The sequence below is a fragment of the Pseudonaja textilis genome, chromosome 4, assembly GCF_049901715.1.
Source record: "Pseudonaja textilis isolate UNSWEBS1 chromosome 4, rPseTex1.2, whole genome shotgun sequence".
In the NCBI taxonomy this organism is placed as follows: domain Eukaryota; kingdom Metazoa; phylum Chordata; class Lepidosauria; order Squamata; family Elapidae; genus Pseudonaja; species Pseudonaja textilis.
This window is the reverse complement of record NC_141993.1, coordinates 14915976-14930440: the sequence shown is the minus strand read 5'-3', so window position 1 is coordinate 14930440 and position 14465 is coordinate 14915976. Positions and strand designations below refer to the sequence as shown.

The window sequence follows — 14465 nt, the reverse complement described above, 5'->3', positions numbered from 1 at the left end:
CACAAGCAAGATGATCCAATCTCTGAATGCAAAACTTGATATATTGAGTACATCATTTTGGCACTGATTAGGTTTAAACCAGATCTAACTAATTCCCATGCAAACCCACATAATTAAAGTATAGGATTCTCCCTTCCCCTTTAGTGAAGGTCACATTGTCCAATTGAGCCTCACAATATTGTTGTGAGAAAAAGCATTTGCCTTTTGCAAACACATGCTGGAATGTTCTTGGCTCTCACGCTTCTCTTCTTGATGTCTAGAACCTTCATTCCATCTCCCCTTTTCCTCCCCCCCGCCCAGTTCATTCACAAGCTGAGAAGTTTGCAACAGCAAAAGTGTGCTTCGAATCTTGAAACTATGTTTATGCATGTATTTATTTAATCAGATTTATAAGGCTGTCCATCTCACAAATAGTGACTCTGGACAGTGTGCAAAAATATCTAAAACAAGAAATGTATTAAAATATAAAAACAGTATTAAAATATAAAAACCAAGGCATAAGAGAAGGTGAATAATAATTTTGAAGTTATTAAATTAAGTAGGAAAGTGTAAGGGGGGAGGGAGGAAAAAGGAGCAGAAAGTTAGATAAGGAAGATAGAAAGGATAAAGGAAGAAAAAAAATGGGGTAAGGAGAAAAATGCCAGCAAAACAGCAATGTAACAAATAAATGGTTGCACATGAGTTGAAGATAGCACAAAACAACAGATTCAGCTCAGAAACCCAACTAAGTAGCAGACCATTGGAAAAGATGCAACTGAGAGCAGCGATCTGGTAGCTGAACAGCAGATAAGAAGGGAGGCTGTTAGAGGTAGCAAACCAGTGGGTCCCAGTATATTCGGTAATTGCATAGCCCTAGACTCCAATTTAGGCAGCCCAGATTGAAGGGGCAGCAGTCATCGCAGGCCCCAGGGCCTAGGAAACTAGAGGCACCCCAACAACCACCCACACACCCGCCTCCTGCTAGCCCAGGAGCCATTCCTAGCGACCTGTCTGGCAGAAGACAAAGGGCCTGGAGCAACCCATCCAGCAGAGGGAACCAGTGGCTGTGAGAAATTGGTGGTGGCAGAATTGGAAGAAGGGAGAAACGCAGCAGCAGAATCAGTGGAGGGGAGACCGTAGCAGCAGAGACAAGCAGTATAGCAGCAAAGAGGCATGGAGTTAGAGAAATCTGATCTTTAAAGATGAGTGGAGGGTTGAGCAGAGCAGACCAAATGGCAGAGCTGAGCCAACTGGAAAGCTGAACAGCAGGCCAGAGAGCTGACCAGAGCAAAGACTAGGCTGAAAAGACCCGAGCACCAAAGGACAGAAGAGAGCTGGCAGAGAAAACAAGATGCCAAAGCAGCAATCAACGCAAGTGAAGGCAAAAATTAAGCTTGAGGTCCCAATAGGAAGGGAGGGAAAACCCCAGTAGAGAATAAAAATAAGCACAGGACAGAAAATAAAGGACAAATAAATAATCAAATAATAAGGACAAGAACAAAACATTAGAAATCAGGGAAGAATAGGATTAGCAAAGATCAATCTTAAGGCAAATCTTAAATAATAAGGTAGGAAGGAACTGGAGTTCAAAAACTGTAAAAAATATAGGGAAGAAAAGGATAAATAAAACTAACATAATAGTAAGCAAGTTACATTAATAATAAGGTAGAAAAATGAGCACATAGACAGAAAAAAAGGATAGAAAAAAAATAGGGATAATTATCAGACACATTTTATATCAACTTGATAAAGCATGATAATGTGAGGAAATGGAGGAGATACATGTGCGTGCATAGAAGAGAAGGACCGGGGAGACATGATAGAAGTGTTCCAATATTCCAGGGGCTGCCATAGAGAGGAAGGTAGAAACAATGCTAAGAGCAAAACACATCCACTCACTAAAAAAAGGGATTTTCAAATTCTAAATTTTTAAACCTTAAAACTTTTAAATTTTGAAAACTTTAAATGAACTATTACATTTTTAAACTATTAACTTAATTTTTTCTTCTGGAAAACTGTGGCAAAATCTTCCACATCCTTAAATGAACCACCAAAATAAACATTTTAAAACTTTTTTTTAATCTCTTTTTTCAAACAAATTGTCAGCTGCTGCTCCGTTCGAAATCCAGGAAAGAAATACTTAGACTCTTGTAATTAGAGGGAAGATGTCTTTTACTGGAAGTTAGTGGTAGCAACAAGAAAATTCTGAATCTGGGTAATTAGGCACGCACATCACATATATCAAGGGAGTGAAATGTTCCCACCCCCAACAGTTCAAACGGCTCTTCCAATTAAATGTTGTGAACTACATCATGCGGACATCTCCAGGTGGTAATGATTAGTTGATCTTGGCTTACTCAGATAAAGGGTTGCAGTTGCGCAGAGAAGAGAAAGCTAAGCAGGAGTGAGAAACCCTCCCCAGTTTATACAATATTAGTTATTAACACTTTCAACACTTTCCACCCCCCACCCACCCCCCGTTACTCATAGCAGCCAGAAAGGAGCAAAGGAAAGCAGGAAGAACTTGAAGGCTGACATTCGGCCCTCCTAGAAAAAAGACGTTAGTCCAATGAGTCGCAGACAGTAGTCTTGAGTCTTGCCGCCATCCCTCCCTTTTGGGGTTTGAAGGCTTCTGAAGGCCGTGCGGGGGAGGGCTTGCTCCAACCAGAGCCTCCTCGATGTCTGTTTCGGGTTAAATCAAGTTCCACCTCTGCTTCCAGCACGTACCACAGCTACAGATCATTGGGGTCTCTTCTGGCAATGCATTCTATCAGAGCCCCTTGGGACCAGCCTCGAATATGACACGCCAGTTCTCTAAATTTCTGGGTGTAGTCAGCCACTGATCTCCGCTCCTGATTTATGGTCTTAATCTTAATCCTGGCCTTATGTTCTGCCAGTGGGTCCTCAAACCTTGCCCTCAGCGCAGTCATGAACAGGTTATAATTCAACAGCTGGGGAGCATTATCATTATGCAAAGTCACCATCCACTTTGCAGCTGTTCCCTCCAGAGCCCTGGTAACACATCTAACCTTGGCTGCTTCTGAGGAAAAATCCCTCCATATTCCTCCATATAGCCCCAAACTTGTGCTAGGAAAAATCCCAACTCCTTGGCATCCTCCCCATATTTTACTTCCAACGGAGGCAACTTTGGAGTTCCACGTCTTCTGGCAATTACTCCTTCCTCTGAGGGCCCTGGGGTTGCTGCTTGCTGTTGCGCTACCCAGGGTGATTTATGGGGATGGCTGCTCGGCTTCTTCTGGCTGGGGCTGCCTCCCACTCCTCTCCCTTATACCTTTGTTCAGCGTGAGGCTCTCCGTGGGCTTTGTCTATGAGGCGTTTGGCTTGATTTAGTAAAAAAATCTTTCCTTTCCCTCTCTTGCCTTGGCTCCTCTCTTCCACGCTGACAGGTGATGCTGACTCCTGGGGGGGGTGGGGGGGCTCCTCAGGATCCTTCCAACCTACTCCAAATGACCATTTGGGTTTTACAGCTGGTTTTTCCTCAAGGTTGAGCTCTGCTAACAAGTCAGCTTCTCTTACTGCCTCTAGCAGGAACGAGTCTTCCCCTCCAATGGCACCCAGGGCTTCTTGGTCACTGGCTGAAGTTGACATGATGTTCAGACCCCCTCGGAAGAAATTGTGTTATCTCTCCGGGTGGGCTGGTAGAGTGAGATTCAGAATAATGTCAGCTGCTGCTCCGTTCGAAATCCAGGAAAGAAATACTTAGACTCTTGTAATTAGAGAAAAGATGTCTTTTACTGGAAGTTAGTGGTAGCAACAAGAAAATTCTGAATCTGGGTAATTACATGTGAGAGATCAATACATATCTACAGAAATGCACATGATCAAAGATAAAACTCCTCCAGAATGTATATGGGTCAATATAAAAAGGAAGAAAGGTGACACTGGCATAGGTGTATGTTACAGGCCACCCAACCAATCAGTTAACAAATATATGCAGGAAGCATACCATAGTAGTAATGGGAGACTTTAACTATCCAGTTATCCACTGGAAGACCAACTCAAGCAGATTCCTAACCAACCTAGCTGACAACTTTATTATCCAAAAGATAAAGGAGGGAACTAAAAGAAAAGCTATACTGGACCTAATTCTTACTAACAGAGAAGAAGTGCCAGAGGGAGTTGAAGTTGCTGGAACTTTGAGTGAAAGTGACCACATCATACTGGAATTCAATATAATGCAAACACAAGCAATAGAAAATAATCCAACCAGTCCCTTAAACTTTAAAAGAGCTGATTTTAACAAATTCAGAGAGATCCTAGGAAAGATTCCATGGATGAAAATCCTAAAGGGGAAAAACAACTTAAGAAGCTTGGGAAACTCTGAAAAAATATTATTATAAAAGCCCAGTCTACCATAATACCACTGAAAAGTAATTCAAGAAGAAACCAGCATGGCTGCACAAAGATCTCTCTGACAAACTGAAAGACAATAACTAAGCACAGAAAATGGAAACAGGGACACATAACTAAGGCTGATTATCAGCAGATAGCCAGAACATGAAAAGACATGTTCAGGAAAACAAAGGCTCAGAATAAACTAAGTCAAAGATAACTAAAAAAAAGTTTTTTTCAATATATTAATAACAAGAGCAAAGTCAAGAAAACAGTAGGTCCACTAAAGCAGGGGTTCCCAACCACCAGTCTGCGGACCGGTAACGGTCCGCGGGTCATTTGGAACCGGTCCACCTACTTTGCTTCGGCGCCATCTTGTTCCGACGTGCTGGATCGAGCGCTGGTTTTGACGCCGTCCCTCAGTCTCGCTCGACCAAAAACATCAGCTCCACGCCATGCGTGGCTAGAGAAAAGGGAAATGTGGTAGCCGTGGAGAAGCTGCTCTCCCTAAGAAGGAGGCTCCTGATTCACCGGGCTTATGCCAGGAGTTCTGCGAGGCTCTGGTGAAGGGAGGCTACGCTGCTGCCGATTACGTCAATCCCAGCCTGCACGAACTCCCTTGCCCTCTTTGGAAGCGGCCGGCAACCTGGTCAAGGCTCACGAGAAGCTCTTCTTCAATCGCCTCACCAACACGCGGCTACAGACCACTCAGGTGAGCAGCAGAAAATGGGAGCTGGGCAGCCACAGACCAGCCGTCTCCATCTGACGGCCTCGGCCGAATTTCTGTCTCCCAGCGCGCTTGGTCCTCCGCCCGCAGGCTTCCCCGGCCCCTTGCCAAGCGGCTTTTCCACCCCGGGCCAGCAGGGCCCTCGCTGCCTTCCCTTCGCCTGGCCGGCCGGGCTCCTTGCGCAACCCGGCTGCCTTGTGCCAAGGAGCGCGCTGCCAGGCGGGGGCCACGTGACTCAGGCCAGCACGCCACCGCCCGGCCCTGGCGAGGGAAAGCAGCGGGCACTCCCTGGGTGGCGGCCTCGGCCCCGCCACCAGGGAAGCGACTGCCCAGCTCCGGAGCTGATCCACACCTGACTGGCTGGAAAGGAAGGGTGTGTAGCGTTGGTTTTGTGCATGCGATTTCTTGGCGCGTGGCACGGGGTCTCTTTTGGCCAGTTCCAATTTTTTTTTCAGAGGGGAATATCATGCCTGCATTAACCATGATTATTAAATCCAATCCAACTTTGATTATGAGTGGAATATTGTCTCCATATCATGATCAAATGAACCAAGAAGAATGGCGATCTACCAGCATCCATTTTGTGGCATCCAGATCTCACTAGAATGGGTGAAGACAATATTTGGGCTGTAGATATTTTGGAAGAAGGGGAATGTGTGGGGATGAGTGGGAAAGTGTAGCTATCTGTTTAACATTTTTAAAGTGAAGAGCAGTGTTTCTCAATTTTAAGAAGTCTGGAATGCTGTCTGGGTAATTTTGGGAGTTGAAGTCCACATAATCTTAAAATTGCTGGAGTTGAAAACACTGGATAGGCAAAGGGTTTCTTTGCATTTACATATGTTTAGTGCAATCCCTACTATATATATATGACAAATCTTTAAAATGTGTGGACTTGGACTCTCTGAATTCCCCACACACCTTACAATTGTTGAGATTGTGGAAAGCTGAAGACCATATGGGAGATCAAACCCATCCTAAATGTAAAATCTGAATTGCAGATTACTACCTTACAAAACGCTTTTGGAGAAAACATATATGTTGCCAAAAATATATTTTTGTTTGATCATGATCAACTGAATCATGATGACTTTATTGGAGTCTAGTCTAGCATTTATACACATTTTTAGTAATCCTCCAACATTGGTTACTTTTGGTTTCTGCTTAACTTTCATTACTGTTTAGCATAGTAATTAATACAATTAATTATCTCTAGTCAAAGTCTATGTTATTGCTACTGGAAGATTCTAATACATTTTCCCCATTGGTTTGCCATCCAAGATAAGAACATTCCTGCAATTACAACTCTACACCTCTCACTCTCATCTGCCTAATCTCATCTAGTAAGCTAGCCCTTGCAAAATGAGCCAGAAACAGAGTTCACTGGAGAGTTTTTTTGGAAAGGGTAAACGAGACAACGATGAGACAGCAGAAGGGTCACAGACTGCCTGCAAAAAGAAAGCGGCATTTAAAAGAAAATACCAAGATATACCAAGATATACCTACCTGAGTTACAGGTTCATCGCAACAGGTGATTCACAAGCCCCCCACCCACTCTGTGTAATATGCAGTGACAGACTTGCTAATGAAGGCATGAAACCATCAAAACTGCGCCGCCACCTGGAGACAAAACACCCAGCATTGAAAGAAAACCCCTAGAATATTTTGAAAGAAAAAAACAGGAAAATGAAGGACAGAAATAATTATTGAAGGCCACTACTTCAACAAATGTGTCCGCGCTAAAAGCATCATTCCTGATCACGGACCGCATTGCTAAAGCTAAGAAGCCCTTTACTATTGGGGAAGAATTGATTTTGCCTGCTACAAAGGACATTTGCGGTGAACTTTTCGGAGAGGCTGCAGTGAAAAAGGTTGAAAACATCCCCCTTTTGGCGAGCACCGTAACAAGAAGAATTATTGATATAGCAGAGGACATCGAGGCACAGTTACTTGAGAGGATTCATGAGTCACCATGGTACGCGATTCAGCTGGATGAATCTATAGATGTTGACAACAAAGCAATATTGCTCGTTTTTGTGAGATACATTTTTCAGGAGGATGTACATGAGGATTTGCTATGTGCACTATTTCTGCCAACTAACACCACAGCTGCAGAGTTATTCATGTCCTTGAACGAGTACATATCTGGGAGGCTTAATTGGTCGCACTGTGTCAGTGTATGCATGGACGGAGCGGCTGCAATGACTGGGCGGCTTTCAGGTCTGACAACGTGGATCAAGGAGGTCGCCTCTGAATGTGAGTCCACACACTGTGTCATCCATAGGGAAATGCTGGCAAGCTGAAAAATGCCACCTGAGCTTAAGAGCGTTTTGCAAGCTGTGGTAAAAATTATTAACCACATAAAAGTACATGCCCTGAATTCACATCTGTTCGAACAGCTCTGTGAAGAGATGGATGCAGAACACAGACGACTTCTCTTGTACACAGAAGTGAGATGGCTTTCAAGAGGTAAATCGCTGGCAAGAGTTTTTGAGTTAAGAGAGTCACTGCAGAGATTTTTCTTGGAAAACCAGTCACCACTGGCAGCATACTTCAGTGACTCTGATTGGGTCTTGAAACTTGCTTACCTGTGTGACATTTTTAACCTGCTCAATGAACTCAATCTTTCACTTCAGGGGAAAATGACAACCGTTTTCAAGTTGGCAGATAAGGTTGCAGCATTCAAAGCCAAACTGCAGTTATGGAGACGGAGAGTGAACACAGGGATATTTGACATGTTTCACATAGTAGCAGGGATTATGGAAGAGACTGAGTTTGGACCTTCATTCACCCAGTTAGTGCATGATCACCTGTTGCAGCTTTCAAAAGAGTTTGAGCATTACTTCCCCACCGCAAAAGACCCCAGGCTGGGGAAGAAATGGATCCGGAACCCATTTGTAAAGAAGCCAGGGGAATCAACTTTAACCCTACAAGAAGAGGAACAACTACTTGAAATTGCAAATGATGGTGGCCTTCAATCCATGTGTAAAACAACTTCAAATCTCTTTTCATTCTGGAGTAAAGTCAAAGCGGAACATCCTGACATTGCCACAAAAGCACTGAAAGTCCTGCTTCCATTTTCAACCTCTTATCTTTGTGAGGCGGGGTTTTCTGCATTGACAGCAACAAAAACAAGACTACGGAGTAGACTGGATATAAGGAGTACAATTTGAGTGTCACTGTCTCCCATCACCCCCAGATGGAACCGTCTAGTTGCAGGAAAACAAGCCCAGAGCTCCCACTGATTCTACATTTTGATGAGTTGATATTATAGTGTAATAGTAAGTGAAATAAGAAATAAAAATAATAAATAAATAAATAATAACTAACTAACTAACTAACTAACCCTAACTGGTCCTTGAAAAAGTGTTTCTGCGTGAAATCGGTCCCTGGTACAAAAAAGGTTGGGGACCACTGCACTAAAGAGAGAAGTTGGTAACAAAGTAACAGGCAGTAGGGAGAAAGCAGAGCTGCTTAACTCATTCTTTGCATCAGTCTTCATGCAAAAAGAAATTATAGCCCAATGTACCAAAAAAGCTACTGTAAGAGACAAACCAGAAATAAAAATTAAAATAAGCAAGAAAATGGTAAGAGAACAACTATCTGACCTTGAGGAATATAAATCACCGGGACCTGACCTATTTACATCCCAGAGTTCTGAAGGAGCTGGCAGATGTAATCTCAGAACCACTGTACCAAATCCTTCAAAAATCTTGGAGCACTGGAAAAGGACCTGAGGATTTGAAAAAGGTTCCCATCTTCAAGAAAGGAGGGGGGGAGAAACAGACCCAGAAAACTACAAACCAATCAGTCTAACATCAATACCTGGGAAGATCCTGGAAAAGATAATCAAAACACAGATCTACGAACAACTAGAAGCAAATAAAAGTTATAACTAGTAGCCAGCTCGGGTTTGTTAAAAACAGACCATGCCAAACAAATCTTATTTCATTCTTTGATAAAGTCAAAAAAGCTAATACAATCCTGGATTGTATAAACAGAGGCATTGAATCAAAATCACGTGAAATATTAGTGGTGCATTTACAAAACCCTAGTAAGGCCACACCTGGAATACTGCAACTGATTTTGGTAACCGTACTACAAAAAAGATGATGAGACTTTGGAAAAAGTTCAGAGAAGAGCAAGTAAGATGATCAAAGGCCTGAATACTAAACCATACAAAGAACAGCTGCAGGTTTTGGGTTTGGCTAATTAGGGGTGACATGATAGCAGTATTTCAGTATTTGAGAGGCTGCCACAAAGAAGGGTCACATTAATCTTCAAAGCATCACAGGGCAGGACAAGAAATAATGGTTGGAAACTGATCAAAGAGAGACGCAACCTGGAATTAAGGAGAAACTTCCTAACAACAAAGACAATTAATCAGTGGAACAGCTTGCCTTCAGGAATCATGGGTGCTCGATCACTTGAGGTTTTTAAGAAGGGACTAGACAGTCACTTGTCTGAGATGACATAGGTTCTCCTGCTTGAGCAGGGGGCTGGACTTGAAGACCTCCAAGGTCCCTTCCAGCTCTATTTCTATTTCTATTCTATTCTCTCAATTCCTTTGTGACCCATGGGGAGTGACAATTCCTCAACTGCCCTCTGTTTCAAAGTAGCAGCCAAGGCTTCAGATGGACCATGCTACAAACCAGCAGGAACAATCTCTAGTTCCTTCTGGAACACCTTCAGGTCCATTAGTCACTGGGGGTGGACCAATCTGACGGTTCCAGCCTCCCTACAGTAGGTAGTGGCATTAGAAAAACCCCATGGAGATCAGGCTGTGATCTAACCATGACAAGAAAAACACCAAGAGCCCCCCAATTTCAGATACCATAGCTTCTACTCCAATAAGAATACCAGATCTGGTATGTGACCACTGCCCTGAGTTAGGCTCTGTATGATCTGGGATAGGCCCATGGCTGTCATGGTGGGCATGAACTCCCGAGCTGTGATGGAATATAATGAGGAGGTGGATAACTGGGGGCAGGGGGATTCTAGAGCAGTAAGAAGCAACTCAGTCCAAATATTATGTTGGAGAAAAAGAGTGAAGCCAGCTCCTCCCTGTAAGTTCATAGAGAATACATATAGTAGAGTCCTCAGTATGGCAAGATTTTGTCTGTGGGTATAAAATAGGGGTGGGCAAACTACGGCCCGCGGGCCACATCCGGCCCATTGGTCTTTTTAATCCGGCCCGCTGAAGATTGGTACAGAATTAAGGTTTGATGTGAATGATTGAATGATTGCATTCATTTGATTTTGACTTGTAATGACAGGCATTTCGACACCAGGTGGCGGCCCGTCTGTCAAATTTTAAAAGTCAATGAGGCCCCCGAGCCAAAAAGTTTGCCCACCCCTGGTATAAAACAATAAAGACCTCCATTTGGAAGAATTGCCACGTCATTCTTGGTTTTGAGTCTGACATGAGATGCTTCAGACTCCACCACTAGAGAAGGCAGACTGAAGTCTCCAAGAACCATAAATCTGAAGAATTCCATAATAATAATAATCCTGAAATGGAGTTAAAAGATCTCAGCAGGGAGGTTGCTTTATAGCAGGAAGGCTGATACATCAGCAGCAATCCTGCCTTCCTAAAGCCCAATTAATGGGGTCCCACATCTAGTGACTTGTATATACACATTCATACATATACACATATGTTATGTCTCACCTGTATCCACAGGTGAGAATACATAGTTCCAGAGTTCAAATATTCAAGCAAAACAAAACAAAACCCAAAAGAGTTAACTGCTCTGTTTTCACAGTCCTTAGCAGTCTTCCTGGAATCTGTCTGGCAAATCTGAATTGTTCATAAATCATGACGGCCACTTCAAACATATTCTTCCGAATCCAAAAAGCACTAAAAATTCACTTTGCTTCGAGCGGGGGAGAGGCGTTAGCACGCTCCTTATATATCCCCTGAAGGGGCGTGTCAGTCTCATTAATTAATCCTTGGCTGGACGTCTCTTTTCTAATTGAGATTGACGTCTCAATCTTCTCCTAGTCCTAGCATCCAGCCAGCATCCGGCAGTTTCATCATCGCTTGAAGCCTCTGGCACACTTTCCTGATTAACAGTTAACACCTGAGGTGCAATCAGGGAGGGAGTTCCAGAAGAGGAAGATGTCTCTGAAACTTCTAATAAATCAGGCTCATCTCTCAGATTCAACTCCTCCCCCTCCCCCAGACTCCTCTCAACGTCGCTCAGCAATGCAGGCTCGAATCTCAGTGCCAGATCTTCCTCACTCAAGCCTACATCTGCTGACTGACCTGGTTCAAACCTCGGAGGCACAACACATATATATGCACACACATACTCTCACATACACACCATGAGTTCTAGTCCTGCCTTAGTCATAAGTGCCAACTGGGTGACCTTGGGCCAGTCACTGTCTCTCAGGTCAATTAATTGTTGTGGGGAAAATAGGAGGAGGAAGTTGTGTCAGGTATGTTCACCACCTTGAGTGCAAAAAATAATAATTAAAAGCTACAAGAATATACCTGCATAAGTGTTCACACCCTTTCATTAGGGATGTGGCTGTGTTCAGAATTAACCAATCAAATTCAAATTGATGTTAAATAGTACACACCTGCTACCAATTAAAGTCTGATCAAGTCCATAGATCAGCTGTTCTAGTATGATTTTTCTGATGTTTACTCAGTTGCCTCTTACAGAAAAAGCTATTGTATGCAAAGAGCTTATAAAGTATCAAAAGGGATCTCACTGTTGGATGCTACCAGTCAGGAGAAGGGTGCAAAAAGAATTGGATATACTATGGAACACATGACTCATCAAGTGGAGAAAATATGGCATAATGGTGATATTACCAAGAACTGTCCTTCCAAAATTGATGAAAAAACAAGGAGAAAACTGGTTCTGCAGGAATTTCTGGCAAGTACTGGTTGTGTTCTACATTTGACAACAATCTCCCATATTCTTCATATGTCTGGGCTATGGGTTAGGGTGGCATAATGGAAGGCTTTTCTTATGAAGAAAACGCCCAAGCCTGGCTACATTTGGCAAAACCTATATCAACTCTCACAAAAGCACATAAGAAATGTGTTAAGATCTAATGAGACCAAGGTTGAACTTTTTGGTCATAATTCCAAAGAGTATATTTGGCATAAAAGCAACACTGAGCATCACCAAATATATACCATGCCCACAGTGAAGCATGGTGGTGGCATTATACTTTGGGACTGCTTTTCTTCAACCTGAACTAGTGCTTTAATCAAGGTGGAGAGATTTATGAACAGTTCCAAGTATCAGTCAATTTTGGCTCAAAACCTTCAGACCTCATAAAATCCTGAAGATGAAGAGGAATTTCATCATTTAACATGACAATGAACCAAAGCATACCTCCAAATCAACAAAAGAATGGCTTAATCAGAAGAATATTAATATCTTGGAATGGCCTAGCCAGAGCCTGGTCCTGAATCCAACTGAAAATCTGTGTGGTGGGCTGTGTACAGGAGATGCCCCTGAAATCTGACAGATTTGGAGCATTTTTGCAAAGAAGAGAGGGCAAAGAATCTCAAGGCAAGGTATGCCATGCTAATACACTCTTACACCAAAATACTAGATGATGTCATAAAAAATAAAAAGGTGCTTTAACAAGTATTAGTTTAAGGGTGTGCATCTTTATGCAATCATGTTATTCTAATTTTTTATTGTTGTTATTTTTTTCTCCTTAAAAAATTTCAGCTTGTTTTTTAACTGAATTGTACAGCTTATATGTTACATTAAATAAAGATGGAAAGAATTCTGAAGTGATTAATCTTGGTCTGATTTTTTTACATCTCAAAAACTTGGCATTTAAACAGCGGTTATATAGACTTTTTATATTCTCTGTAGGTACATGTGGACTATCATAGGCCATGCTCCAAAAAAAAAAAGAACAGGGCAAAGACAAACATTCAATTAACATTTATTAATTATAAATCAATAATTATCTGTAAAATAATGTAACTTTCTGTAAAGTTAATAGTTCTCCATTCACACATTCTCACAAAAACCACTCTTGAGTACAGTTCAAGAGAATGCAGCAGTTTAAGTTTAGCAAATTTAAGACTTATTTAAAATTCCATTCAGTTCATATATTGCTATTATATTGAGGATAGATACATTTAGCCAAAGTTACAAATTGGAACAGAAACTGGGGAAAACCTGTTTTTTCTGTTTGTAACCAAGAAACTGAATGATAGTCATATGTACTATGGTGCAAGGATAAATGAATATATTTAGGTTTGCAGAAATTTTATTCAATTGAGTTCTATGCTTTTACTTCCAGGTAAATATAGAGAAAATTTCCAGTCTCATCCACCTCTTTTTATTGCGTTCAATGTTTGCAGCAGACATTGTCATATTTATGTCTCTTTTCATTTGTTTACTTTCAATGATATTATCATGTCTTATTTCAGAGAATATAACATTTTGCCCGCCCCCACACACTGAATTTTAGTGTTACTTTTGAGTAAATATCATACCCAATCCCATTTCAGACCATTTCTTATCATGTGAGTGTTGTCACAGTTTCTGCTATTATATTATTTTTACTTCATTTTATCTTTTACTATCTTGCTGTCAGTTTGGGATATTTTTCAAATAGAAAATTAACACAGGATTATAAGTTATAGTCTGATTTGTTTGATTTTTTTTCCTTTGTTTGGGTAATAAATCATAGTTCATATATTAATTCAGCCACTGCCACTCATACAAAAAAAATAAATATAATCTAACCAAAATCACTTATTTTTTTCCACAATGACAAAAGTAAGCATAGAGAAAAGCATTCTTCATTCCAATTCCATTACTTAATATATTATTTAAAAACAAAGATATAGGGTAATTCAAAACATACATGCCAATGTTCTGTAAAGGCTTCCAATAGCCTGTGAATCACAGGAGCTTCTCCTGGCAAACGAAAGGCTTCTAGGTAGAGTCGTAAAGCTTCATCTAGTCGTAAACCCTGGAAATGGAAAGTCCTGAAAAGAAAATACAAAATCAAGATACGTGGGCAGAACAAAAGAATTATTAGGCAGAACTACATCACATCATTACAGATAGCTCTTGACTTGTAACTGGTTGTTTTATCAATTGTTCGTAGTCTCAATGGGCTCTGAAAGGTACTTTATGACCTGTAAAGCACTTCTGACTGTCACAAAACATAGTGTGTGTGTGGGGGGGGGGAGGTTGGTCACATGACATTTCAGATGCGGCCAACTTGTTCACATTTACCACTGGTTGCCAAATGCCCTACAATCATATGATCACTATTTGAAATATTTTCTACTGGCTTCTCTAGAAAGTCAATAGGAAAGCTGGCAGGGAAGGTTCAAATGAAGGAGATGTTGGATTTGAGGTCTCTTCTTCCAGTCTGAGCAGGGATGGGAAAAATCCTCATGAGTACT

At 41.7% G+C, this 14465-nt stretch overlaps 1 protein-coding gene across 4 annotated transcripts in view; it reads right to left on the bottom strand.

The window, feature by feature from the left end:
• Positions 1–14465, bottom strand: part of GBF1 (golgi brefeldin A resistant guanine nucleotide exchange factor 1) — a 324935-nt gene that overhangs the window by 151616 nt on the left and 158854 nt on the right. For all 4 annotated transcript variants that reach the window (XM_026710970.2, XM_026710972.2, XM_026710971.2 and 1 more), the window contains exon 19: positions 13916–14039. In XM_026710970.2, the coding sequence (XP_026566755.1) occupies positions 13916–14039 (124 nt within the window). The remainder of the gene's footprint in view (positions 1–13915; positions 14040–14465) is intronic.